We start from the raw sequence: 27,560 nt of genomic DNA, 5'->3' as shown, positions 1-27,560 counted from the left end.
TCCATTCCACACCCCAACCACTCTCTGCGTAAAGAACCTACCTCTGATATCCTTCCTGTATCTCCCACCACGAACCCTATAGTTATGCCCCCTTGTAATAGCTCCATCCACCCGAGGAAATAGTCTTTGAACGTTCCCTCTATCTATCCCCTTCATCATTTTATAAACCTCTATTAAGTCTCCCCTCAGCCTCCTCCGCTCCAGAGAGAACAGCCCTCGCTCCCTCAACCTTTCCTCATAAGACCTACCCTCCAAACCAGGCAGCATCCTGGTAAATCTCCTCTGCACTCTTTCCAGCGCTTCCACATCCTTCTTATAGTGAGGTGACCAGAACTGCACACAATATTCCAAATGTGGTCTCACCAAGGTCCTGTACAGTTGCAGCATAACCCCACGGCTCTTAAACTCCAACTCCCTGTTAATAAAAGCCAACACACTATAGGCCTTCTTCACAGCTCTATCCACTTGAGTGGCAACCTTTAGAGATCTGTGGATATGGACCCCAAGATCTCTCTGTTCCTCCACAGTCTTCAGAACCCTACCTTTGACCCTGTAATCCACATTTAAATTAGTCCTACCAAAATGAATCACTTCACATTTATCAGGGTTAAACTCCATTTGCCATTTTTCAGCCCAGCTTTGCATCCTATCTATGTCTCTTTGCAGCCTACAACGGCCCTCCACCTCATCCACTACTCCACAAATCTTGGTGTCATCAGCAAATTTACTGATCCACCCTTCAGCCCCCTCCTCTAAGTCATTAATAAAAATCACAAAGAGCAGAGGACCAAGCACTGATCCCTGCGGCACTCCGCTAGCAACCTGCCTCCAGTCCGAAAATTTTCCATCGACCACTACCCTCTGTCTTCGATCAGACAGCCAGTTACCTATCCAATCGGCCAACTTTCCCTCTATCCCACACCTCCTCACTTTCATCATAAGCCGACCATGGGGGACCTTATCAAACGCCTTACTAAAATCCATGTATATGACATCAACTGCCCTACCTTCATCAACACACTTAGTTACCTCCTCAAAAAATTCAATCAAATTTGTGAGGCACGACTTGCCCTTCACGAATCCGTGCTGACTATCCCGGATTAATCCGCATCTTTCTAAATGGTCGTAAATCCCATCTCTAAGGACCTTTTCCATCAATTTACCAACCACCGAAGTAAGACTAACCGGTCTATAATTACCAGGGTCATTTCTATTCCCTTTCTTAAACAGAGGAACAACCTTCGCCATTCTCCAGTCCTCTGGCACCATCCCCGTGGACAGCGAGGACCCAAAGATCAAAGCCAAAGGCTCTGCAATCTCATCCCTTGCCTCCCAAAGAATCCTAGGATACATTTCATCAGGCCCAGGGGACTTATCGACCTTCAGTTTATTCAAAACTGCCAATACATCCTCCCTCCGAACATCTATTTCCTCCAGCCTAATAGCCTGTATTAACTGTGAGTCTCTGCCTGGGAATGTGTACAATCACAATATAACGCAAGCTCGTGGTCGAAAGACATTTTGGCTGGGAGTTATATACATAAAGAACAGTACAGCACAGGAACACATAACGTCTTTCAAAACTACACAACCTGTATCCCTCTATTCGCTGCCTATTGTCAAGATGCCTCTTAAATGTTGCGATTGTATCTGCTTCTATCACCACCTCTGGCAGCACATTCCAGGTACTTACCACCCTCTGTATAAAGAAAATTGCCCCTCACCTCTCCTTTAAACTTTCCCTCTTTTATCTTAAACCTACGTCCCCCCAGTAATTGACATTTCTACCCTGGGAAAAAGACTCTGACTATCATCATTTTGTAAACTTCTATCAGGTTGCCCCTCAGCCTTCGATCAACCAAGTTTGTCCAATCTCTCCTCATAGCTAATACCCTCCATGCATGGCAACACCGTGGTAAACCTTTTCCCCTCTCCAAAGCTTCCACATCCTTCTGGTAGTGTGGCACCCAGAACTGTACACAATACTCCAAATGTGACCTAACCAAAGTTTCTATACAGCCTCAACATGACTTGCCAATTTTTATACTCTATACCCTGCCTGATGAAGGCAAGCATGCCATACACCTTCTTGATCTTGTCCACTTGTGTTGCCACTTTCAGGGAACTGGAAAAGGTCGTGAATGTCGTCCTGTCCATTACACAAACCAGCTTCCCATCCATTGACTCTGTCTACACTTCCCGCAGCCTGTGCAAAGCAGCCAGCATAATTAAGGACCTCACGCAAGTCTGAGGTCGCGCACCAGTCGACTCAAGAACAGCTTCTTCCCTGCTGCCGTCAGACTTTTGAATGGACCTACCTTGCATTAAGTTGATCTTTCTCTACACCCTAGCTATGATTGTAACAATACATTCTGCACGCTCTCCTATCCTTCTCTATGAACAGTATGCTTTGTTTGTATAGCGCGCAAGAAGCAATACTTTTCACTGCATACTAATACTGTGTCCAATGTGACAATAATAAATCAAATCAAAATCAACTATGACCTGTACGTCTATATCCCTCAGTATGTTAATGCTTCTAAGGGCTCTGCCATTTACTTCCCTCCTGCATTAGACCTTCCAAAATGCATCATCTCGCATTTCTCTGGATTAAATTCCAGCTGCCATTTCTCCATCCAAGTCTCCAGCCTATCTATATCCTGCTGTTTCCTTTGGCAATCCTCCTCACTATCCACAGTTCCCCCAATCTTTGTGTCCTGTTCATCTCTTTATAACCGTCTCCAGTTCCTCCACCTGGATGGGTTTCCAGCCAGAATATTGGCACCTTCCCTGAAGTTAAGAAATGTAAATTTCCAGCTAATTGCTGATCTGAGAAATGTCAATGCGACTCCTGATGTTTATTGCTGCAGGTCACCATTTTAGAAATAGAACTGCCTTCTTGTTGACTGTAGCCCTCCTTTATATTGTAATGATGGAGTAGAGACTCGGGGAGTGATGCAGCATAAATGGGAATGGGTCAGAGAGAGGATCCAGAGGAATGTTTGAGGAGCCGGGGGACTGATGTTCTGAAGAAAAGTCACATTGGACTTGAAACATTAACTCCATGGATGCGGCCAGATCTGCTGAGTTTTTCCAGCATCTTCCAGTTTTAATTTCTCCCTTGTTGGAGATGGTCATTATCTGGCACTTGTGTGGCGCGAATGTTACTTGCCACTTGTCAGCCCAAGCCTGGATATTGTCCAAGTCTTGCTGCATTTGGACATGGACTGTTTCAGTATCTGAGGAGTCGTGAATGGTGCTGAACATTGTGCAATCATCGGCGAACATCCCCACTTCGACCTTATGATGGAGGGAAGGTCATTGATGAAGCAGCTGAAGATTGTTGGGCCTAGGACACTACCCTGAGGGACTCCTGCAGAAATGCCCTGGAGTTGAGATGGCTGACCCTCCATGGCCACAACCATCTTCCTTTGTGCCAGGTATGACTCCAACCAGTGGACAAGTTTCCTCCTTATTTCCATTCATTCTCTTGCTCGGGCTCCTTGGTGCCAAGGAGTCAGATGCTGCCTTGGTGTCAAGGGCAGTCACTCTCACCTCACTAGTAGAGTTAAGCTGTTTTGTCCATGTTTAGACCAAGGCTGTAATGAGGTCAGGAGCTGAGTGACCCTGGCGGGACTCAAATGAGTTTGAGTGAGACCTGCTCAGCAAAAAAGTGAGGTTATTGCTGAGTAAGTGCCGCTTGATGGCAGTATTGACGATATCTTTCATGCTGATGATCGAGAGAAGACTGTTCTATGATGGAGTTGTAATTGGCTGGGTTGGATTTGTCCTGTTTCTTGTATACAGGACATACCTGGGTAACTTTCCACATTGTCGGGTAGATGCCAGTGTTGTAGCTGTACAGGGAACAGCTTGGCTGGGGGGAGTGGCAAGTTCTTCAGGAATATTGTCGGAATATTGTCAGGGGCCAAAGTCTTTGCAGTATCCAGTTGTGAGAGAATAAACTTGTGCAGACCCTTTGAAGGTTTTACAGATGCGTATATTAATTGTGTGAGCTAACCATTCCAATCTGTTTCTGCCTACTTCTGTGGGCGACACGATGGCACAGTGGGTTAGCACTGCTGTTTCACAGTGCCAGGGACCCGGGTTCGATTCCCGGCTTGAGTCACTGTCTGCTTGGAGTTTGCACGTTCTCCCCATGTCTGCGTGGGTTTCCTCCGGGTGCTCCAGTTTCCACCCACAGTCTGAAAGACTTGCTGGTTAGGTGCATTGGCCAGGCTAAATTCTCCCTCAGTGTACCGAACAGGCGCCGGAGTGTGGCGACTAGGGGAATTTCACAGTAACTTCATTGCAGTGTTAATGTAAGCCTACTTATGACTAATAAATAAACTTTTCTTTAGATGCCAGTGTTGTAACTATATTGGAAGAGCTTGGCTAGGGGAGCGGCAAGTTCTGGAGCACAGTTCGTCAGGAATATTGTCAGGGACCAAAGACTTTGCAGAATCCAGTTGTGAGAGCATAATCTTGAGCAGAATGTTTTATAGATATATGTATTAACTGTGAGCACTGAAGCTAACCATTCCAATGTGTTTCTGCTAACTCTGTAATCAGCCCTTTCAGCAAACCCAGTTTACACTTCATAGAATCCCTACAGTGCAGAAGGAGACCATTCGGCCCATCGAGCCTGCACCAACAACAATCTCACCCCAGGCCCTATCCCCACAACCCCACACATTTACCCGCTAATCCCTCCAACCTAAACATCCTGGGACACTATGGGCAATTTAGCACGGCCAATCAACCTAACCCGCACATCGTTGGATCATTCTCTCTTCTTCATTCTCTCTGGGCTGGTACTTTTTAATAATCATTTTCATCCTTTTGTTCGTCTCTTCTAATCCCCCCCAACTCCATTTTAAAAAAGCTTTCTCATTCTCCATTAAATGAATCTGCCTCGGCAAAGCAGCCAGCATAATCAAGGACATTCTCTCTTCCACCTTCTTCCGTCGGGAAAAAGATACAGAAGTCTGAGGTCACGTACCAACCGACTCAAGAACAGCTTCTTCCCTGCTGCTGTCAGACTTCTGAATGGACCTACCTTGCATTAAGTTGATCTTTCTCAACACCCTAGCTATGTCTGTAATACTCCATTCTGCACTCTCTCCTTTCCTTCTCTATGAACGGTATGCTTTGTCTGTATAGCGCGCAAGAAACAACACTTTTCACTATGTTAATATATGTGACAATAATAAATCAAATCAAATCGAATTATCTTTACAATATCTATAGGGCTCCCATTTTCCCCTTTAGATTTTCTTCAATCTGAACTTTGCGTTTTGCAGCTTGAAGTAATCTTTCTCGTTTTTATTCTGCAACTTTGTAATCTCAAAAAGATGGTGAAACAACATTTCTGTGGAGCTGCACGTCTTATATGCACTTGGGGAGGACCAATTCTTACAAATGTCAGGCCTGAAACAATAACTTCACTTTCTGTTGTTTGATCTATTGTCTTATTCTGTAGTTTTTGTGTTCCATTAGCAGCATTCCTGCTCTTTATGTATATATTTTTAAAGAGCAGATTAACTTTGGGTGTACTGATAACCAAAATTACCATTGTGAGATTTCAAGAAAGAATTGGATATAGTGGGGCGGTGGCACAGTGGTTAGCACTGCTGCCTCACAACGCCAGGGACCCGGGTTCGATTCCGGCCTCGGGTCACTGTGGAGTTTGCACGTTCTCCCCGTGTCTGCGTGGGTTTCCTCCGGGTGCTCCGGTTTCCTCCCACAGTCTGAAAGACGTGCAGATTAGGTGGATTGGCCGTGATAAATTGCTCCTTGGGTCACTGTCTGTGTGGAGTTTGCATATGCTTCCCGTGTCTGCGTGGGTTTCCTCCGGGTGCTCTGGTTTCCTCCCACAGTCCAAAGATGTGCGGGTTAGGTTGATTGGCCGTGCTAAATTGACCCTTAGTGTCAGGGGATTAGCAGGGTAAATATGTGGGTTTACGGGAATAGGGCCTGGGTGGGATTGTGGTCGATGCAGACTCGATGGGCCGAATGGGCTTCTTCTGCACTGCAGGGATTCTAAAGCTTTGGGGATGAAGGGATCAAGGGATATGGGGGGGAAAGCAGAATCAGAGTATTGAATTTGTGATAAGCCATGATGATAATGAATGGTGGAGTAGGCTCGAAGGGCTGAATGGCCTCCTCCTCCTCCTATTTTCTGTGTATGTTTCTGCCCTTTGTATGCCTGAAGTATAAGGTCAGGAGATTTGTAATGTGAGTTTGAATTCAGTAGTACTGTGAGCCTGGCACTGTGCATGTTGGAAGTTGTTGGAGTGAACCACTACCACAATAATAGCATTGTCTTTCTGACTAATAAGAGTGCATGCCTTCTAACTTCCTTTTGATCTCTTCATGTAAATCAGCCTTCTGTGGCAAGTACATGATGAGTAGAGCCAGACTAGACTGCTCAGTGTTTTAATCTTGTTTCCCACTTACTTTGTAAGAACTTCTTTATTCTTAAACTGCTCTAATACAACGACGTTGTCTCTTCACTTTACTTCATCCCCTTTGATTGTTGGATTGGAACAAGGGCGGCACGGTGGCACAGTGGTCAGCACTACTGCCTCACAGCACCAGGGACCCGGGTTCAATTCCGGCCCCGGGTCACTGTCTGTGTGGAGTTCGCATGTGCTTCCCGGGTCTGCGTGGGTTTCCTCCGGGTGCTCCGGTTTCCTCCCACAGTCCAAAGATGTGCGGGTTAGGTGGGATTGGCCGTGCTAAATTGACCCTTAGTGTCAGGAGATTAGCAGGGTAAATATGTGGTGTTACGGGAATAGGGCCTGGGTGGGATTGTGGTCGGTGCAGACTCGATGGGCCGAATGGCCTCCTTCTGCACTGTAGGGATTCTATGATTCTACGATTCTCGAACAGCTGTATCCACCTGGGGCACGTTATGCTATTCCCCTGTCTCCGCGCTGGGTGCAGTCTTTTCGGAAGTAAGCGATTTGTAAACTGGTTTGTTTTTTTGTGTGGAATGTTGTAGCTGCACTTCCCAGTTCTCCGTTCCCCGGTAGCTGTTCTCTGCTGTGAGGGCTCGATAAATTCCTTGGGAAGATCTTTTTGAAGCTTGGTGTATGGTCAGGATCTCGAAGTAGCCTTTGTGAGAGTTTGGAACAGTGGCAACTGTGCGCCGAAGAGTGGCTCGAGTCCACGGCACAGAGAAGCAGCCATTCAGCCCGACTGCTGTGTGCTGACGCTTACTCTCCACACCAGCCTTGTCCCTTTAATCCAATTAAAGATCCCGGAGTGTATCCATTTCAGCTGTTTTTCGAGGATGTGGGTGTCACTGGTTGGACCAGCGTTTATTGTCTACCCATAATTTCCCCTTGAGAAGGTGGTGGTGAGCTGCCTTCTTGAGCTGCAGGAGCACCCACCGTGCTGTTAGGGAGGGAGTTCCGGGATTTTGATCCGGCGACAGTGAAGGAATGGCGGTATCTTTCCAAGTCAGGATGGTGAGTATCTCGGAGGGGAAACTTGCAGGTGGTGGTGTTCCCATGAATTTGCTGCTCTTGTCCTTCTAGATGGTTGCGGGGGTGGGTTTGGAAGGTGCTGCCTAAGAAACCTCGGTGAGTTGCTGCAGTGCATCTTGCAGTGTCAGTGGTGGAGGGAGTGAATGTGTGTGGATGTGGTGCCAATCAAGCGGGGCTGCTTTGTCCTGGATGGTGTCGAGCTTCTTGAGTGTTGTTGGAGCTGCACCCATCCAGGCAAGTGGGGAGTATTCCATCACACTCCTGACTTGTGCCTTGTGGATGGTGGACAGGCTTTGGGGAGTCAGGAGGTGAGTTACTGTCCATAGGGTTCCCAGCCTTTGATCTGTTTTTGCAATTGCAGTATTTCTATGGCTAGTCTCGTTTAAATTCTGGTCAGTGATAATCCCAGCACTATAGATAGTGGGCGATTCATGGTGGTAAGCCATTGAATATCAAGGGGCAGTGTGATGGGGAAAAGAGCGCACAGTCACTGCTTCTCAGCTCAAAAATCTCAATGCTGGCAAAGGCCCGGGTCTGCGGCCTCGATTGCCTCACAGTTGTTCAGTTGTGTTCCTTGGCCACTTTATATCGACGACCGTCGCTGTTTAATAACCGAGAAACTGTTTCAGTTCATGTAGGAACACGAGAATGAGGCGCTCAAGTCGACTTGCTTGCCGTATTTCGGGTGGCAGCAGTGTTTTTGAAAGGTGCAGTGCTGTCCCACACTCCAGGATGCCGTGGTGGTGATGGGGGGAACTGAGGTGATCAAAGTGCAGGAAATCCACAGAGAATGTCCTTGAAAAAAAACACCTCCGTGTTCACGCTGATGTATTCACTGGGTCTATTTATAAAGCGAATCATAAGATGTCACGCAGCTAATCGTGTACAAAGGCTTGTTCAGATTTGAAGCTGGGTTAACAGTGGCCACTCCTACTCTGATCCATTTAACCTTCGTCACTTTGACGTTTGTTTTTTGCAAAGCGATAGATGACCCACAATTGAATAATTTCAGAATCAATATTCAGGATAATGATTAATCGTCATTGGGATTTGACAGTAATAGTGATAACAGCTTCCATTGATATGAAATGCCTCAAAGCACTAAACAAGAGTGTTCTAAAGGAAATGTTGGCACCAAGTTACAGAAGGTGATGCGAGGATAGATGGAACATAGGAAGTGCGGCACTCCCTCAGTACTGACCCTCTGACAGTGCGGCACTCCCTCAGTACTGACCCTCTGACAGTGCGGCACTCCCTCAGTACTGACCCTCTGACAGTGCGGCACTCCCTCAGCACTGACCCTCTGACAGTGCGGCACTCCCTCAGTACTGACCCTCTGACAGTGCGGCACTCCCTCAGTACTGACCCTCTGACAGTGCAGCACTCCCTCAGTACTGACCCTCTGACAGTGCGGCACTCCCTCAGTACTGACCCTCTGACAGTGCAGCACTCCCTCAGTACTGACCCTCTGACAGTGCGGCACTCCCTGAGTACTGACCCTCTGACAGTGCAGCACTCCCTCAGTACTGACCCTCTGACAGTGCGGCACTCCCTCAGTACTGACCCTCTGACAGTGCGGCACTCCCTCAGTACTGACCCTCTGACAGTGCGGCACTCCCTCAGTACTGACCCTCTACAACTCTCACCAACTTTTACAGATGCACCATGGAAAGCATTCTGTCTATGAGTTGCTGCAGTGCGTCTTGTGGATAGTACACACTGCTGCTACTGAGCATCGGTAGTGGAGGGAGTGAATGTTTGTGGATGGGGTGCCAATCAAGTGGGGCTGCTTTGTCCTGGATGGTGTCGAGCTTCTTGAGTGTTGTTGGAGCTGCACCCATCCAGGCAAGTGCCATCACACTCCTGACTTGTGCTTTGTAGATGGTGGACAGGCTTTGGTGAGTCAGGAGGCGAGCTACTCGCCGCAGTATTCCCAGTCTCTGACCCGCACTTCCCTCATCTACCTTCCTGGTTTTACCCCTTCAAAAAACTCCCCTGCTGCCATCAGACCTTTGAATGGACCTACCTCACATTAAGTTGATCTTTCTCTACACCCTAGCTATGACTGTAACACTACATTCTGCACTCTCTCATTTCCTTCTCTATGAACGGTATGCTTTGTCTGTGTAGCGCGCAAGAAACAATACTTTTCACTGTGTGTTAATACGTGTGACAATAAGTCCAATCAAGCCATCAGTCTCTTCACCAAATTTTGACAAGGGTCATTTTCAATTTGATTTGAGCATATTCCTGTGAAGGGCTTTGAAACACCTTCACTACATGAAAGATGCTATATAAATGTAAGTTGTTGTTGTTCCCACCTCCCTTCCCACCTTCAACAGGCTCTGGAATGTCCTCCATTTTGACTGAGAGCACTGAAGCAGGAGTGTTTACGTCACTTGTTTACGAGGATGAGCCTAAACTCTGTCAAAAGGTTTGAGAGGAAAATAACACTGCTGGAAGGAGGCACAGGTTGCATTTTAATAGCACCTTTTGCAACCTCTTGGGTTCTCAAAATACTCTCCACCCAGCAAAACGCTTGTGAGGTGCGTCACTAATGTGATGCAAGAAGGGTGGCAGCCAATTTGTGCACAGCAGGATCCCACCCATGGCAAGGACCAGTTAATCGGTGCTGATCAAGGGCAAGATTGAGCAAGATACGGGCAAAACTCCCCTGCTCTCTGACAATCGTGTCTCAGGCTATTTTACCCCCATGTTTTAATTCAGTTAACATCTCATGGCACCTCTGACAATCCAGCACTCCCTCAGCACTGACCCTCTGACAGTGCAGCACTCCCTCAGCACTGACCCTCTGACAGTGCGGCACTCCCTCAGTACTGACCCTCTGACAGTGTGGCACTCCCTCAATACTGACCCTCTTACAGTGCGGCACTCCCTCAGTACTGACCCTCTGACAGTGTGGCACTCCCTCAACACTGACCCTCTGACAGTGCAGCACTCCCTCAGCACTGACCCTCTGACAGTGCGGCACTCCCTCAGCACTAACCCTCTGACAGTGCGGCACTCCCTCAGTACTGACCCTCTGACAGTGCGGCACTCCCTCAGCACTGACCCTCTGACAGTGCGGCACTCCCTCAGTACTGACCCTCTGGACTGTGGGAGGAAACTGGAGTGCCCAGAGAAAGCCCACGCAGACACGGGGAGAACGTGCAAACTCCACACAGACAGTGACCCGAGCCGGGAATCGAACCCAGGTCCCTGGCGCTGTGAGGCAGCAGTGCTAACCACTGTGCCACCGTGCCGTCCTCTTGCTGGGCTTTTCCTCGCTCTCTGCTTCTTGCCCCCTCATTCCGCCAGATGTTTGAAGTGATCGAGTTGTCTCTGTGACCAGTTGTTTGTCACTGGAGGGATACAGCGTTGCAGAGCTTTGCTGCTGTCAGAATTGTCCCGGTGCGGTCTGTCCGGAAGGGATGTGTGTGTGGAGGAGTGTACAGCTAAACCTGTTTATCTGCTTTGATTCTTTTCTGCTGGGAGGTTGGCCAGGCTGCAGTTTGTTTCCAGCAGCTGGGTGCTGCTGGCCTGTACTCATTCAGACAAACAATTGGAGCTTGAGTCATCGGAAAAGATGACTTCAAATCCCAAGGTGGCCATTATGTGAGGCTGTTTGCTCGGTGAGAGCAGTGGCCCAGCCTTCCAGCACATTCCTGCTCACTTTGCCTCTCTGGTATTCAATTGTTCAGCGAAGATTGTTCCCATTACACACACACACACATGCCATTGCCGGCAGAGAGATTGATGGTCACTTTTACCATTTTCATGGTGTTGTTTCAGACTCATGGAATTAAAAGCAGAGCGACTGAGCCGTGGTACAGTGATTAGCACTGCTGCCTCACAGCGCCAGGGACCCGGCTTCGATTCCCGGCTTGGGTCACTGTCTGTGCGGAGACTGCACGTTCTCCCCGTGTCTGCGTGGGTTTCCTCCCACAGTCTGAAAGACGTGCTGGTTAGGGTGCATTGACCCGAACAGGTGCCAGAGTGTGGCAACTAGGGGAATTTCACAGTAACTTCATTGCAGCATTAATGTAAGCTTTACTTGTTGACACTAATAAATAAACTTTAAACTTTATTTCATTTCACCTGGTCAACACGTCTTATTGCTGCTTTCTGTTTCATCCAGACATTTAGCTGCCCCTTTAATACGTTTGTGACACGTTTCTGAGTGTGTCACCCCCGCCCCCGGGGCCAGGCCCGGGCTTTGGCCACTGGGACTGGTTCCCGTGCTTTGGCACCCCGGAGCCTGTTGGTGAACTGGACTCTCTATTCTCATGATTACTTTGCCTTTGCACATTATACCTCCGTTTACCCTTCAGCTCTATCTCTCTCTCTCTCTCTCTCCCCCCCCCGCTACCATCCAAGATTTGTCCGTCTGAATCCAATGTCTGTGCTCCTGCTCCACTTTTAAAACGGAACCATTCAGCTTGCCAAGCGCTGTATCACAGAAACAAGCTCCACGTGGTTTCCCCAGAACCCATTCCAGCAGAGTTTCCTTCCTCACCAGAGTGGGAATAAACTGAAGAGGAAAGCTTCCTTTCACCCCCCCTCCTGAACTGTACAATAGAAAATTGAAGTTTCCAGTTGCTACTTCTGAGATGTGTTCCTCCTTTGCGCTATCTGATGGCTGATATTAAACCTCCTCTTCCTGTGGCCTTTAACAGTATGTTTGATCAGTAAAGTTAAAGTTGATTTATTAGCCACCAGTAGGCTTACATTAACACTGCAATGAAGTTACTGTGAAAATCCCCTAGTCGCCACACTCCTGCGCCTGTTCGGGTTGCACTGTGGGAGAATTTAGCACGGCCAATGCACCCTAACCAGCACGTCTTTCGGAGGAAACCGGAGCACCCGGAGGAAACCCACGCAGACACGGGGAGAACGTGCAAACTCCGCACAGACAGTGACTCAAGCCGGGAATCGAACCCGGGTCCCTGGCGCTGTGAGGCAGCAGTGCTAGCCACTGTGCCGCCCTACTGCCAACCTGTCTCTCTTTCCCTCTTTGTCCTGAGCACACTAACGTCCTTTATTTTGCTGCTGTATCCTTTCCCACTCCTGTTTGTCTGGCCTACTTTTCTCTTCTGTGTGACCTTACTGGGAGCAGGAAAGTAAATCATTTGTTCTAACACATCTGTGTTTATTCCTCACAGGCGCTCCTCTTTGTCTAAAGCCTTCTACTCCTTTCTCCCTCACTTGTGGTCTAGCTTCCCCCCTGAGTGTAGTTTGCTCCAATGACTGCTTATGGTAGCGAGTTCCACATTCTAACCATACTCTGAAACATAGAAAACTACAGCACAAAATAGGCCCTTCGGCCCCACAAGTTGTGCCGAACATATCCCTACCTTTTAGACCTACCTATAACCCTCCATCCTATTAAGTCCCATGTACTCATCCAGGAGTCTCTTAAGAGACCCTATTGAGTTTGCCTCCACCATCACTGACGGCAGCCGATTCCACTCGCCTACCACCCTCTGTGTGAAAAACTTCCCCCTAACATTTCCCCTGTACCTACCCTCCAGCACCTTAAACCTGTGGCCTCTCGTAGCAGCCATTTCCACCCTGGAAAAAAGCCTCTGAGAGTCCACCCGATCATACCTCTCAACATCTTATATACCTCTATTAGGTCTCCTCTCATCCTACGTCTCTCCAAGGAGAAAAGACCGAGCTCCCTCAGCCTATCCCCATAAGGCATGACACTCAATCCAGGCAACATCCTTGTAAATCTCCTCTGCACCCTTTCAATCTTTTCCACATCCTTCCTGTAATGAGGCGACCAGAACTGAGCACAGTACTCCAAGTGGGGTCTGACGAGAGTCTTGTATAGCTGCATCATTATCCCCGGACTCCTAAACTCAATCCCTCGATTGATAAAGGCCAGCACACCATACGCCTTCTTAACCCACCTCCTCCACCTGCGGGGCCGATTTTAGAGTCCTATGGACCCGGACCCCAAGGTCCTTCTGATCCTCCACAGTACTAAGAGTCTTTCCCTTTATATTGTACTCCTTCATCCCATTTGACCTGCCAAAATGGACTACTACGCATTTATCTGGGTTGAAGTCCATCTGCCACTTCTCCGCCCAGTCTTGCATCCTATCTATCTTCCTTATCCATGAACATTATGCTTTGTCTGTATAGTGCGCAAGAAACAATACATGTGACAATAATAAATCAAATCAAAAAAGATGCCAGAGTGCTGGAACTCAGATAAGGCTGAACAAGTTCATTTATTTGTTGATCTCCAATGAGCAAGGAAAATATTTTTAATATATTTTACAAGAACCAATTAAATACACACAATTCACAGGCTCTGGGGAGATCACTTAACACTATCTTTCCAAATCATTTCGCTTGCAATATTCATCACTCAATTATTTTTGCAACTCATCATTGTTGTTTTACCAATGACTCACACAATGAACAACATGAAAGATGTATCAACATAAACAAATCTTGCTCCTAATATATAATCTGATACAAATGTAAAACTATCTTAAAAATGGGAGAGCCAGTCATTGACCTGGTAAATGACATTTCTCTGCAAAGCCCTTTTGAATTTATCAATGACTGCCTGATACCCATGACTCTTTTTGATTTGAGTTATTATTGTCACATGTATTGGTATACAGTGAAAAGTACTGTTTCTTGCGCGCTGTACAGACAAAGCATACCGTTCATAGAGAAGGAAAGGACAGAGTGCAGAATGTGGTGTTACAGTCATAGCTAGGGTGTAGAGAAAGATCAACTTTAATGCAAGGCAGGTCCATTCACAAGTCTGAGAAGAAGCTGTTCTTGAGTTGGTTGATATGTGATCTCAGACTTTGTATTTTTTTCCCGATGGAAAAAGGTGGAAGAGAGAATGTCCGGGGTGCGCGGGGTCATAAGACCATAAGATATAAGAGCAGAATTAGGCCATTCGGCCATCGAGTTTGCTCCACCATTCAATGATGGCTGATAAGTTTCCCAATCCCATTCTCCCGCCTTTAATCTCCTCACCAATCAAGAACCTATCTATCCCTGTCTTGTGTACACTCAATGACCTGGCCTCCACAGCCTTCTGTGGCAATGAATTCCACAGATTCACCACCCTCTGGCTGAAGAAATTCCTCCTCATTTCTGTTCTGAAGGGAGGTCCCTTTATTCTGAGGCACTGCCCTCGGATCCCAGTCTTGATCCTAGCCAGGTCCTTAATTATGCTGGCTGCTTTTCCGAGGCAGCGGGAAGTGTAGACAGAGTCAATGGATGGGAGGCTGGTTTGCGTGATGGATTGGGCTGCATTCACAACTTTTTGTACTTTCCTGCGGTCTTGGGCAGAGCAGGAGCCATACCGAGCTGTGATACAACCAGAAAGAATGCTTTCTATGGTGCATCTGTAAAAGTTGGTGAGAGTCGTAGCTGACATGCCAAATTTCCTTCGTCTTCTGAGAGAGTAGAGGCGTTGGTGCGCTTTCTTAACTAGTTCTCGTTCTGGCCCCTAGTTCAGGGCTGATGGGTAGATACATCGTCTCTGCATCTATCCCCTCAAAGCCTTCAGACTCTCTAAAGAAATCTGCCAGCTCACCCCTCAGACTTCTCTAGTCTGGAGAAAACAGCCCCAGCCTGTTCAGTCTCCCCAAGAGCTGCACCCTCTCACTTGTATCATTTTAGTAAATGCTTCCTCTGCCTTCTCCAATGCCTCCACATCCTTCTCACAACGTGGAGGTCAGGCAGCTCTCCCAAGGGTGGTTTAACCAAGGCTCTGTGCAAGTTTAACCGACCCTTTTATCACTTTATCAAGAGTTATGGGAATAAGGCAGGAAAGTGGAGTTCAGGACTATCAGCCATGATCTCATTGAATGTCGGAGCTGACTCGATGGGCTGAATGGCCTCCCTCTACTCCTACATCTGATGGTTTTATGTGGGCATTTCTCTGAACTGAGGTGTTTTCCAGGAATTTGTTATCTCACATTTTCAGAGGTATCTGTTTTAAAAGTTAAAGTTTATTTATTAGCCGCAAGTAAGGTTGACATTAACACTGCAATGAAGTTACTGTGAAATTCCCCTCGTCGCCTCACTCCGGCACCCGTTCAGGTCAATGCACCCTAACCAGCACGTCTTTCAGAATGTGGGAGGAAACCGGAGCATCCGGAGGAAACCCACGCAGACATGGGGAGAATGTGCAAACTCTACGCGGACAGTGATCCAAGTCGGGAATCAAACCCGGGTCCCTGGCGCTGTGAAGCAGCAGTGCTAACCACTGTGCCACCGTGCTGCCCCTTTATTTCAAGCTAAAGGGACATTTTAAAGGTTTTGTGAAGTTCCGTGTTCATGAAGTTTTGCATTAACTACGTTGCAATTTGGTGTCATATGCAAACCCTGAAATTGTGTGCCTGTTTCCTAAATGCTAATTATTTATTGAGACAACACACCGAGCCTTGTGGAACACTAACAGCCAGTTTTTAATATCAGTCCCTATCTTTAACTCCTCCTTGATGTGTTTTCTATTTTTGTAGCTTGCACAAGGCTATTCTGCTACTTGCCCCTGACACTCTGACCTCATCTACTCCTTCTCCAGGGCAATTAGGGAAGGATAAGAAATGCTGGCTCACCAGGCAACACACTCACCCTATGAACAAATAAAAAAATTCTACTCTGTGGGACCCTTACGAAAAGGCAAATATATCATATCTACGAGATTATTCTTCTCTCCCTGTTCAGTGAAGTTGATCAAGGCATGAATCATAGAATCCCTACAGTGCAGAAGGAGGCCATTCTGCCCATCGAGTCTGCACCATCTCTTACCCAGACTGGCCCATAACCCCACATATTTACCCTGCTAATTCATCTAACCTATATATCTTGATACACTAAGGGGCAATTTTACCATGGCCAACCCACCTAACCTGCACATCTTTCAGACTATGGGAGGAAACCAGAGCACCCGGAGGAAACACATTTCATAGAATAGTACAGGAGGAGGCCATTTGGCCCATCGAGTCTGCACTGACCACAATCCCTCCCAGGCACTATCCCCATAACCCCATGCATTTACCCTAAGCTAGTCCCCCTGACACGAAGGGGCATTAGCATGGCCAATCCACCTGACTCGCACATCTTTGGACTGTGGGTAGAAACCCAAGGATCCGGAGGAAACCCACGCAGGCATGGGGAAAATGTGCAAACTCCACACACACAGTCACCCAAACTGAGAATTGAACCCGGGTCCCTGGTGCTGTGAGACAGCAGAGCCAGCCACCGTACTGCACACGAGACACTGGGAGAACGTGCAAACTCCAAGCAGACAGTGACCCAAGCCAGGAATCGAACCCGGGTCCCTGGTGCTGTGAGGCAACAGCACTGTGCCACCGTGCCACCCTTCATCACTATGCCACCCTTCATCTTTGGTTATTTTATCCCACTCAGTGGGATGTGTTTCTCCTGAATTCTTAGTCAAAACTTTATATGTTTCCCACTGTGTTTCTCCTCTGGTGCTAACTATCATCCTAATTATCAAATGTCCGACTCCAGCCAATCCGTTCTGTTCTGTTCTACCTCCTGAATTAGATGGCAGAGTGTCTATAACTCGCACTCTCATGCCGGATATGTTTACTGTTGATGTGCAATCCAGGACAGTCCCGCGGTCCACAGACCCCCACGTTATGCAGTCACAACACACAACTTGTAACCATCTGTGATAACATTCCTTTATTTGTTAATTACCAGCACTTTATCTTGAGAACCTAAAGCACTTTGGATCAATGGCGCCAATAAAAATCATCGTTTGGTAGGACAGAGCTTAAGTATTGCTGAAAAAGGAGACATGTTGAAGCTTTTCATCTTGCACTCAGCAGGATACTTTGCAAGGATCCCCATGTCAGGGGAAAAAACTGAGAGAGTCAAAGTACTGATTGGTTTTCAGGTAAACAAAATCATTGACAGCGATCTACTGACTTGTTCCCCAGGGCAATGCCTTGACCAGAGCCAAATTGCCTGGTTTAAATTTCAAACAATGTTTGGCAGTTAACTGTTAGTCACCTGGTGCATTCACCATGCCAACGCCACCAATCAGCACTTTCTTCTCATACAGTATAAGTTGTTGTTTTCCCCTTGTATCTTTACTCTTGTTCAATGTCATGAGTGTCAGAACGCCTTGACACTCTCGCTATTTCAGCAACATAGTTTCAGGGATATAAATAGCCATTTGGTATTACAGAATTTGAATATTTCTGAAAATAAAGAACCTGTTGTCAAAGCTTTTCATCTTGCACTCATCAGGACAAGAATGCCAAATTGCAAAGGGAACAACAAATTATACTACATTCCACTCTCTTCCCATGCAGTATAAATCGTTGTTCGTTTAACAATCGTTATTTTTGCAATTGTCCTGATGTGTGCAAGATGAAAAGCTTTGACAGCATGTTTCTTTTTTCAGCAATGCAATAGAATTTTGTGATGTCTGTTATTAATTCACTGATGGATTAATTTGACTTGAAAATACTGAGCCATTAATTCCTGATTATTTATGGCATTTAAGGGAATTTGGATTTGTTTGCGGTTGGTTTTCTCTACCCAGTTCACTTTATCTGCTTGGATTGATTGTATTATTCAGCTTAACTTTCTACTGTACTCTGAAAGGCCTTTCTGTTCTCCCTACTTCCCAAACCTTTTCCCACTGTGACCCCATTTTGATGCTTGAAAATTGATGTGAACCCAAGTTTGACCAGGAGTGGGGGTGTGGGCCTTGTTGATTGTTGGGGGGCGAGAATGGTTTTGTCGGCAACCATTTTGAAGACACCAGGTCTTGAGACAAAGAAGTTGTGCATGTGACAGAGTCTCGGTGCCAATTCCATTCCTGTCCTCCCAGAGACTCCTCCGCTTGGCAATCACGACGCAATCCTTTGGGAAACCTGTACCCTAGCAATTGACTTCCTGATGAGGACTGCATTGCTACACCTCCCTTTACAATCCCCTCGTGTTTATTCTGTTAGTGTTGAATTTATTACTGTGACTATGCCACAGTGCTGAGGGTGACTGTGCGTAGTGTGCACGTTCTCCCGTATCTATGTGGATTTCCTCCGGGTACTCCAGTTTCCCCCTCAGTCCAAAGATGTGCAAGTTAGCTTGATTGGCCGTGCTAAATTGTTTCTCAGCATTCTAAAATGTGTGGGTTAGGCTGACTGGCCATGCTAAATTGCCCCTTAGTGTCCAAAGATGTGTGGGTTAAGTGGATTGGCCGTGCTAAATTGTTCCTTAGTGTCCAAAGATGTGCAGGTTAGGTGGATTGGCCATGCTAAATTGTGTCTTAGTGTCCCAAGATGTGTGAATTAGTGGGGTAAATATGTGGGGTTACCAGGATAGGGCCTGGATAAATGTGCTCTGTCAAAGATTGATGCAGATTTAATGGGCCGAATGGCCTCCTTGTGCACAGTAGGGATTCTATGAATGCAAACGCACTGTATTGAATTTTCTGCCAATCACTTCCTCTGGTTCCCCTTGCAGAGCGACCCTGGAAGCTTTCCCATTTTCGAGCAACTGAGACTGGACCAGAGCTCGGATTTCTCCGACACGTCATTCCAACAGAAACTGGATGAAGCCAAAGAGCAGATTAAACGGGAGATCAGGAAGGAGCTGAAGATCAAGGAGGGCGCGGAGAACCTGCGGAAAGTCACCACCGACAAGAAGAACCTGTCCAACGTGGAGCACGTCCTGAAAAACTCGAATCGAAAGCTGGAGGAGTTACATGAGCAACTGCAGGACCTGAATGCACACATCGTAGTGAAGGATCCTGAGGAACTGCAAGGTAACTGCTGGAATATTTACTTTCCCCATTTCTGTACATATCCTACACGTATACAGGAAATACGTCAAAGGTAATCTGCCTCACGGCTGTAGAGATATCTGTATGTAAACAGCATTCTCAGGTCAGGCTGCTCAAGTTGCTTCTGGACTTTTTCTACCCAGTCCCATTGCAATGGGTGGAACTACGAGAGTACAAAGATGGCATCAAATGAACAACCGGTGAGAACCTCCTTTAAAATGGGGTTTGGCCCAATGGATCGGGTGCTTGAATGAAAACTTCTCTTCCCAAAAAGGTGGCACAGTGGTTAGCACTGCTGCCTCACAGCGCCAGCAAGCCGGGTTCGATTCCCGGCTTGGGTCACTGTCTATGCGGAGAAATATCTCAACATTATTATACACCTGTAAATATACAGTTTTTAAAACATTTATTGGTGTCACAAGTAGGCTCTATATTAACACTGCAATGAAGTTACTGTGAAATTCCCCTAGTCGCCACACTCCGGTGTGGGAGAATTTAGCACCTAATCAGCACGCCTTTGGACTGTGGGAGGAAACCGGAGCACCCGGAGGAAACCTAGTCTCCTGACTTTAATTGTGATCCATTTTAGTTGGTCAGACTTTCATTTTTACGCAACATGAACTCATGCTTTGTCTATATTTTAATTGTTAAATTAAAGATGGTTTCTCTCAACGTCTAGTTTCAATATTGAATATATATTATGTACAAAAGTGCATTCCTCTACACTTGTAGAATCAAATGTTTTCTTGAAATGGTAGTTTATAGCTAAATTTCAACAGTTTTGTGTGAAATAGCAACTTCTACAAGTGACAGCCATTCTCGCCACAATCTACTTTATTTTCCTAGTTTTTAAAATTCTTTTATGCTGTTTTGAAAATGTTTAGTGAATATAATCACTCTCCCCGTGTCTGCGTGGGTTTCCTCCGGGTGCTCCGGTTTCCTCCCACAGTCCGAAAGAAGTGCTGGTTAGGTGCTAAATTCTCCCTCAGTGTACCCGAACAGATGCCAGAGTGTGGCGACTAGGGGAATTTCACAGTAACTTCATTGCAGTGTTAATGTAAGCCTTACTTGTGACACTAATAAATCAACTTAAACTTAGTACAGTTTTGTACAGGACATTTGAGATGACAGGGTTATCCTGTGAGGGAATGTTGAGTAGGTTGGGCCTATACTGATTGGAGGTGCTAGAAAATGAGAGGTGATCTTATTGAAACGTGTGATACTCTGAGGGGACTTGACAGGATAGTTATTTCCTCTTGTTGGGGTCTCAAGAAATAGGGGGACACAGTTTGAGATTAAGCATCTTCCGTTTAAGATGGAGGTGAGGAGGAGTTTCTTCTGTGGAGAGCAGGTGGGTCACTGAAGGTATCTAAGTTGGACAGATTTTAGCTCGACAAGGGAGTCGGACAGAGACGTGGAGTTGAGGCCACAGTCAGATCAGCCAGGATTCTATTGAATGATGGCGCAGGCTAGAGGGACTGAATGGCCTGCCCCTGCTCCTAATTCTCATGGTCCTATATTTATCAGGGTGCTCCCAAATGTCACTGCTGGAACTGCGGGTGTTTTATTCGTGACAGGCTGGGGTCCACCGAGCGTTATTTCAAAGGTTCCAGGTGACAGGGAGTCAGCAGTGAGGAGGATGGCAGCAAACCCCTGGAGCAAAAGCAGCAGAAAGGCTATTGGAAATAGGCAGATGTGTGGCATCTAACCCTAACAGCATTGTGGTACATCACAGGGACTGCAGCGGCTCGAAGAGGCAGCTCGCTCACCACCACCTACTGAAGACATTGGTACATTGGCCAAAAGCCAGTATGTTAGTAGTTTTTGTAGATCACATGGGGATTAAAAATAGGTGCCGGCTTACATGTTTATCACCGGTTCAGGTGCAGTTTAAAAAGGTATAATTATCCATCAGTATATCCTGAAAGCCTGAAACAAAGGCCTCATGTCCTTTCTTCCAGTTTAGATAATTAAGGAGGCTGACTGGCTGCTTTCAGTCCACTCACAGTCACCTGTTTCTTTGCTGGGATTTAAAAAAAAGCCTATTGAAGTGATTGCATATAGCACAGGGTAGAGGGAGGCGAGGCAGTCACGGCAGGGTGGGGCAGTCGGGGAAAGAGGCCATTTGGTCCATCGAGTCTGCTCCACCATTCAATGATCTGATGTGATAATCCTCAACTCCACTTTCCCTCCTTATCCCCATAACCCGTGATTTCCTTAACCGATTAAAAATCTATCTCAGCCTTGAACATACTGAATGACCCAGCCTCTACAGCCCTCTGCGGGAAAGAATTCCACAGATTCACTCCCCCTCTGAGGGAAGAAATTCCTCCTCATCTGTGTCTTCAATGGGTGACCCCCTCACTCTGAGATGATGCCCTCTGCTCCTAGACTCTCCCACAAGGGGAAACAACCTCTCAGCATCTACCCTGTCAAGCCCCCTGAGAATCCGAAATGTCTCAATAAGGTCACCCCTCATTCTTCTAAACTAGTACAGACCCAACCTACTCAACCTCGCCTCATAAGAAAACCCCTCCATAACTGGGATCAACCCAATGAACCTTCTCTGGACTGTCTCCAATGCCAGTGTATCCTTCCTTAGATAAGAGGACCAAAACGGTTCAAGAGGACCAAAATGGTCTAACTAGTGCTTTGTACAGTTTTAGCAAGACTTCCCTGTATCTATACTCCATTCCCTTTGAAATAAAGGCCAATATTCCATTTGCCTTGTCTATTAACTGCTGAACAAGCTAGCTTTTTGTGATTATGCACGAGGGCCCCCAGATCCCTCTGTGCTGCAGCTTTCTGCAGTCTTTCTCCATTTAAATCATGTTCAACTCCTTTATTCTTCCTACCAAAGTGCATCGCTTCACATTTTCCTACATTCTATCTGGCCAGTTTTTCCCCCGCTCACTTTCCCTGTCTATATCCCTCTGCACACTCCCCTTAAATGGTCTCAAAAGAGCCGCTCACTGCTGCAGTCATGTTCTGCCCATTGTACGGTCCATTTAGAAAGTCCATATGCGCAATAAGCTGTGAATTCCCACTCTCAGCAGTGTCCTATCTTCACTACAGCCAGCCAACTCCTCCTTGGCATTCACCCACCCGTATACTCGAGGTGCCTTTAATCCACTGCCTGCACTTACAGCCCAAGGTGAACCTGTCCAGGAGTGTCTGAGATAAGACCCTAAGAAATGGGGTGGCATGATAACACAGTGGTTAGCACAGCTGCCTCACAGCGCCAGGGACCCGGGTTCGATTCCCGGCTTGGGTCACTGTCTGTGTGGAGTTTGCACGTTCTCCCCGTGTCTGCGTGGGTTTCCTCTGGGTGCTCCGGTTTCCTCCCACATTCTGAAAGACGTGCTGGTTAGGGTGCATTGGCCCGAACGGGTGCCGGAGTGTGGCGACTAGGGGACTTTCACAATAACTTCATTGCAGTGTTAACATAAACCTTACTTGTGACTAATAAATAAATAACTTTAGGAGGAGGCCATTCGATCCTTTGAGCTTGCTCCATCATTTAATAAGATCATGGCTGATTTCACACTCACTAAGTCCACTTTCCTGCCTTATCTCCATAACCCTTAACTCCCTGACTTTTTAAAAACCTATCCATTCTCAGCCTTGTAAATGTTCCCGGACTCGATCTCCCCAGCTTCCTGGGGTAAAGAATTCCTAAGATTCACCACTCTTTGAGAGAAGAAATTCTTCCTCAAATCCATCTTAGATGAGCACCCGCCCGTTATTCTGTGACTCTGCCCTCTGGTCCTACACTCTCCCACGAGTGGAAACATCCTCCGAATGTTTGCCCTGTCTGACCCCCTAAGAATCTTCTTTGTTCCAATCACATCACCTCTCATTCTCCTGAACTCCAAGGAATACAGACCCAACCTATCTAATCTTTCCTCATATGGCAGTCGCTCCATACCCAGGATCATCCGAGTAAACCTCCTCTGTACTGCCTCCAGTGATAATATACCTTAAATAAAGGGACCAAAACTGCGCACAATATTCTAAATGTGGCCTGCCTTACTGGTTAATGTTTCATTTGTGGGAGCCGCTGCCTTAACTCACACCTTTAGGCAAGATTGGGATAGTTTTGGCAGTGACGGGCAGAATGATCATTGCCGCAAATCTCAGTCTTACTGAATCCTTTCAAGCAATAACATCATAGAATTCCTACAGTACAGAGGAGGTCATTCGGCCCATTGAGTCTGTACCATCCACAATTCCACCCAGGCCCTATCCCAGTAACCCCACACATTTACCCCCATTATTCCCCCTGACACTAGGGCCAATTTAGCACGGCCAATCCACCTAACCCGCACAACTTTTGGACTGTGGGAGGAAACTGGAGCACCCGGAGGAAACCCACGCAGACACGGGAAGAAAGTGCAAACTCCACACAGACAGTGACCCAAGGCCGGAATTGAACTTGGGACCCTGGCGCTGTGAGGCAGCAGTGCTAACCTACTGTGCCACCGTGCTGCCCTTGTATTCCACGTTTTACCACCCAGCAATTAACATATTCTTTCATTCTTGCACTGGATAAAAGCTCATCCATTCCTCCATTGAAAGCCGAGGGCAGAGTGGTTAAAGGATGCTGATGGCATATTGGTGTGTACAGGCCCCTGCCCTTGAGGCCACCCCCCCCACCTGAATGGATAGGAGCTCCCAATTCTAACGATGCCCAATGCACGGTGGCACAGTGGTTAGCACTGCTGCCTCACAGCGCGAGGGACCCGGGTTCGATTCCCGACTTGGGTCACTGTCTGTGTGGAGTTTGCACGTTCTCCCCGTGTCTGCGTGAGTTTCCTCTGGGTGCTCCGGTTTCCTCCCACAGTCTGAAAGATGTGCTGGTTAGGTGCATTGGCCGTGCTAAATTCTCCCTCAGTGTACCCGAACAGGCGCCGGAGTGTGGCGACTAGGGGATTTTCACAGTAACTTCATTGCAGTGTTAATAGATCATAGAATCCCTACAGTACAGAAAGAGGCCATTTGGCCCATCGAGTCTGCACCGACCACAATCCCACCCAGGCCCTACCCCGATATCCCTACATGTTTACCCACTATCCCCTCTAACTACGCATCTCGGGACACTAAGGGGCAATTTAGCACGGCCAATCAACCTAGCCAGCACATCTTTGGACTGTGGGCGGAAACCGGAGCACCCGGAGGAAACCCACGCAGACACGAGGAGAATGTGCAAACTCCACACAGACAGTGACCCAAGCCGGGAATCGAACCCGGGTCCCTGGAGCTGTGAAGCAGCAGTGCTAACCACTGTGCCACCGTGCCGCCCAGTAAGCCTACTGGTGACTCATAAATAGACTCACTCTGATAGCCATCATGGTATGGATCCCCATTACATTGGCATAAAGCAAAATGAAAGCTACAGTAGAATCTGCTAACCGCAGCCTCTCAGGCAATGCAACAAAAATTTATATGTACATTGTATCTGTCATATTTTAAAACACTGTAAGATGCTTCACACAAGAGTCTGAAGCAAAATTGGACACCTGAGCCAGAGAAGGCGATATGAGGGCTGAAAGCTGAGTCAAAGAGGTCACTTCAAGGAGTGCCTTGAAGGAAGAAGAAGAGGTAGTGAGGTTTAGAGATGGAATTCCAGAGTGTGTGGCAGAGGCAGCTGAAAACATTGCCCCAGTAATGGAGCCGCTACAATTGGAGATGCTGAAGAGACCAGCAGAAGATGAGCGTGGATTTGGCGGTGGCCAGAGGATGTTGTGGGGCTCGGGGACATTCCGGAGATAGGAAGGGAAGGACTGAAAAACAGGGATGAAAATGCAAAGGCATTGAATTGGGGCGGTTGCCAGGGAGAGGGATGGAAGCAGGTGACTCGGAAACTCAGGTTGCAGTGGGCTGACAAATGGCAGATGGAGTTTAATTTAGATAAATGTGAGGTGATGCATTTTGGTTGATTGAACCAGGGCAGGACTTACTCAGCTAATGGTAGGCTGTTGGGGAGAGTTACAGAACAAAGAGATCGAGGGGTATGGGTTCATAGCTCCTTGAAAGTGGAGTCACAGGTGGACAGAGTGGTGAAGAAGGCATTCGGCATGCTTGGTTTCATTGGTCAGAACATTGAATACAGGAGTTGGGATCTCTTCTTGAAGTTGTACAAGACATTGGTGAGGCCACACTTGTGTACAGTTCTGGTCACGCTATTATAGAAAGGATATTATTAAACTAGAAAGAGTGCAGAAAAGATTTACTGGGATGCTATTGGGACTTGATGGATTGAGTTATAAGGAGAGGCTGTATAGACTGGGACTTTTTTCTCTGGAGCGTAGAAGGCTGAGGGGTGATCTTATAGAGGTCTATAAAATAATGAGGGGCACAGATCGGCTAGATAGTCAACATCTTTTCCCAAAGGTAGGGGAGTCTAAAACTAGAGGGCACAGGTTTAAGGTGAGAGGGGAGAGATTCAATAGGGTCCAGAGGGGCAAGTTTTTCACACAGAGGGTGGTGAGTGTCTGGAACGAGCTGCCAGAGGTAGTAGTAGAAGCGGGTACAATTTTGTCTTTTAAAAAGCGTTTAGACAGTTACATTGGTAAGATGGGTATAGAGGGATATGGGCCAAATGCGGGCAATTGGGACTAGCTTAGGGGTTAAAAAAAGGGGTTGCATGGATAAAGTTGGTCCAAAGGGCCTGTTTCCATGCTTGTAAACCTCTATGACTCTATGATTCTATTTGAAGAGTTCCCCTTGGCGTGCCCCCCCCCCCCCCCCTCCCCAACCTCCTCCTCCAGGGTGCCCGGTCCCCCTTGGTGTGGCCAGCAATGAACTCCCCCATCATTGCAGCATCTTAAAGCTCAACTGGCTGACCGAATGTCTGAGTACTGTTCTCACTCCGAGTCGCACTGCCGATGGCCCTGTAGTGGCCATATTTCCATGCAGCCAACTATCTCCACTGAAACGTGGATAGTTGCCAAAGACCATTTGGCAATGCGCTCCAATGATGCTCTGAATTCGCCAGTATTTCCCCACATCTAACACATATGTGCTTTGCATTTTGATTTGTGTTGTGTTATGAAGTGAAGGTGGATTCCCCCACCTGAGAACTGACACCTAACTACTCAAAGAGGAGCACCTCGCCTCCTAATCTGTAAAAGTGAGTGTGAAGTGGGACGATCTGCTCTTCAGCAACTTTTAGTGGTTAAATCAAAATAACTCCCTGAAAAGTAACAATTTATTTGTCTAACAGTGAACAGGTTAACTAAACTATTAATAAACCGAATAAAACACGATTCTAATGGAATGCTGTTAGATAATTACAATTCCCACTTACTAACAAAAAAAAATAGAATTTTAGTCACTCCCTAAATTACAGCCAGGTTTTGTGTCTTCCGGAATATTCTGGGCCTTCTCTGTTGATTCTTCTTTCTTCGTTCTTCTTAATTCTTTCTTTGTTGGTACCTTTGTTATTGAGATGTTGCTTTCTCTTAAGACACAAATGAAGCTAAGAGCTGAACCAAGAACTATTGGTCTGGCAGTTGCTCTCTGCTTTTGTCCCACTGCCTCCCTTCTTTTATACCTATGGTGACATATCAATATCCCCCATAATAGGATTGGTCCTAGGTTGCCAAAACCATTGGATTTAAATTTAATAGGTTCTTGGTATCTGAGTGCCGAATTCAAATTGATTGGATGAATTCAAAAAGCGTGAAAACCTGTTGCCTTGGTAACCCTGCTGCTTGTCCTTCCCACACAAATGTTTCATTTTGGGCACTCTATATGCACTTGCATTTTTATAACTTTCTAAGCACAGAAAAAGCACCACCTTTTTAAAGGCACCATGCAATGCTTTCTCCCTAGCATTTTACAATTTTGCAAGCGCCAGTCTACCATTACTCCACTCAACTCCACAACAGTTGGCACAATTGACAAAACCAGACCTCGGAAAATCACCTTTATACGGCTTTGTTCCTGATTTGAGTTTTTTTCCTTTGCAGGCTGTGCACTGAAGGCCCTGGTGCTCTGTTCACAGCGAACATTAATACTGCTCTGTCCTGTCCTGGACTTGGCAGAGCAGCTAGCGTGCTCACTGGCAGGTTCAGAGGTGAGATCCCAGCCAGTAGGTTTATCGGCTGATGGCGTCTCTGGCCCTCTGTTTCACGCAACAAAACAGTCCGTGTCTACAGTCGAATCACTAGAAAGGGACAGAAAACTGGCAGCAAGCACACACACACACGGCTGTTTATTCTTGTCTTGTGGTCATGCACGGTACGGCAGTGAAA

The 27,560-nt window shown here is 46.9% G+C and overlaps 1 protein-coding gene across 1 annotated transcript in view; it reads left to right on the top strand.

Annotated features, from left to right (window-relative positions):
* LOC144507615 (serine/threonine-protein kinase N2-like) overlaps positions 1–27,560 on the top strand; it is an 85,185-nt gene that overhangs the window by 23,594 nt on the left and 34,031 nt on the right. The window contains exon 2 of the mRNA XM_078234768.1: positions 18,984–19,284. Within this exon, the coding sequence (XP_078090894.1) occupies positions 18,984–19,284 (301 nt within the window). The remainder of the gene's footprint in view (positions 1–18,983; positions 19,285–27,560) is intronic.

Source organism: Mustelus asterias, chromosome 19, assembly GCF_964213995.1.
Source record: "Mustelus asterias chromosome 19, sMusAst1.hap1.1, whole genome shotgun sequence".
In the NCBI taxonomy this organism is placed as follows: domain Eukaryota; kingdom Metazoa; phylum Chordata; class Chondrichthyes; order Carcharhiniformes; family Triakidae; genus Mustelus; species Mustelus asterias.
Note: the sequence above shows the minus strand (reverse complement) of the source record. Positions and strands in the feature narration are given on the sequence as shown.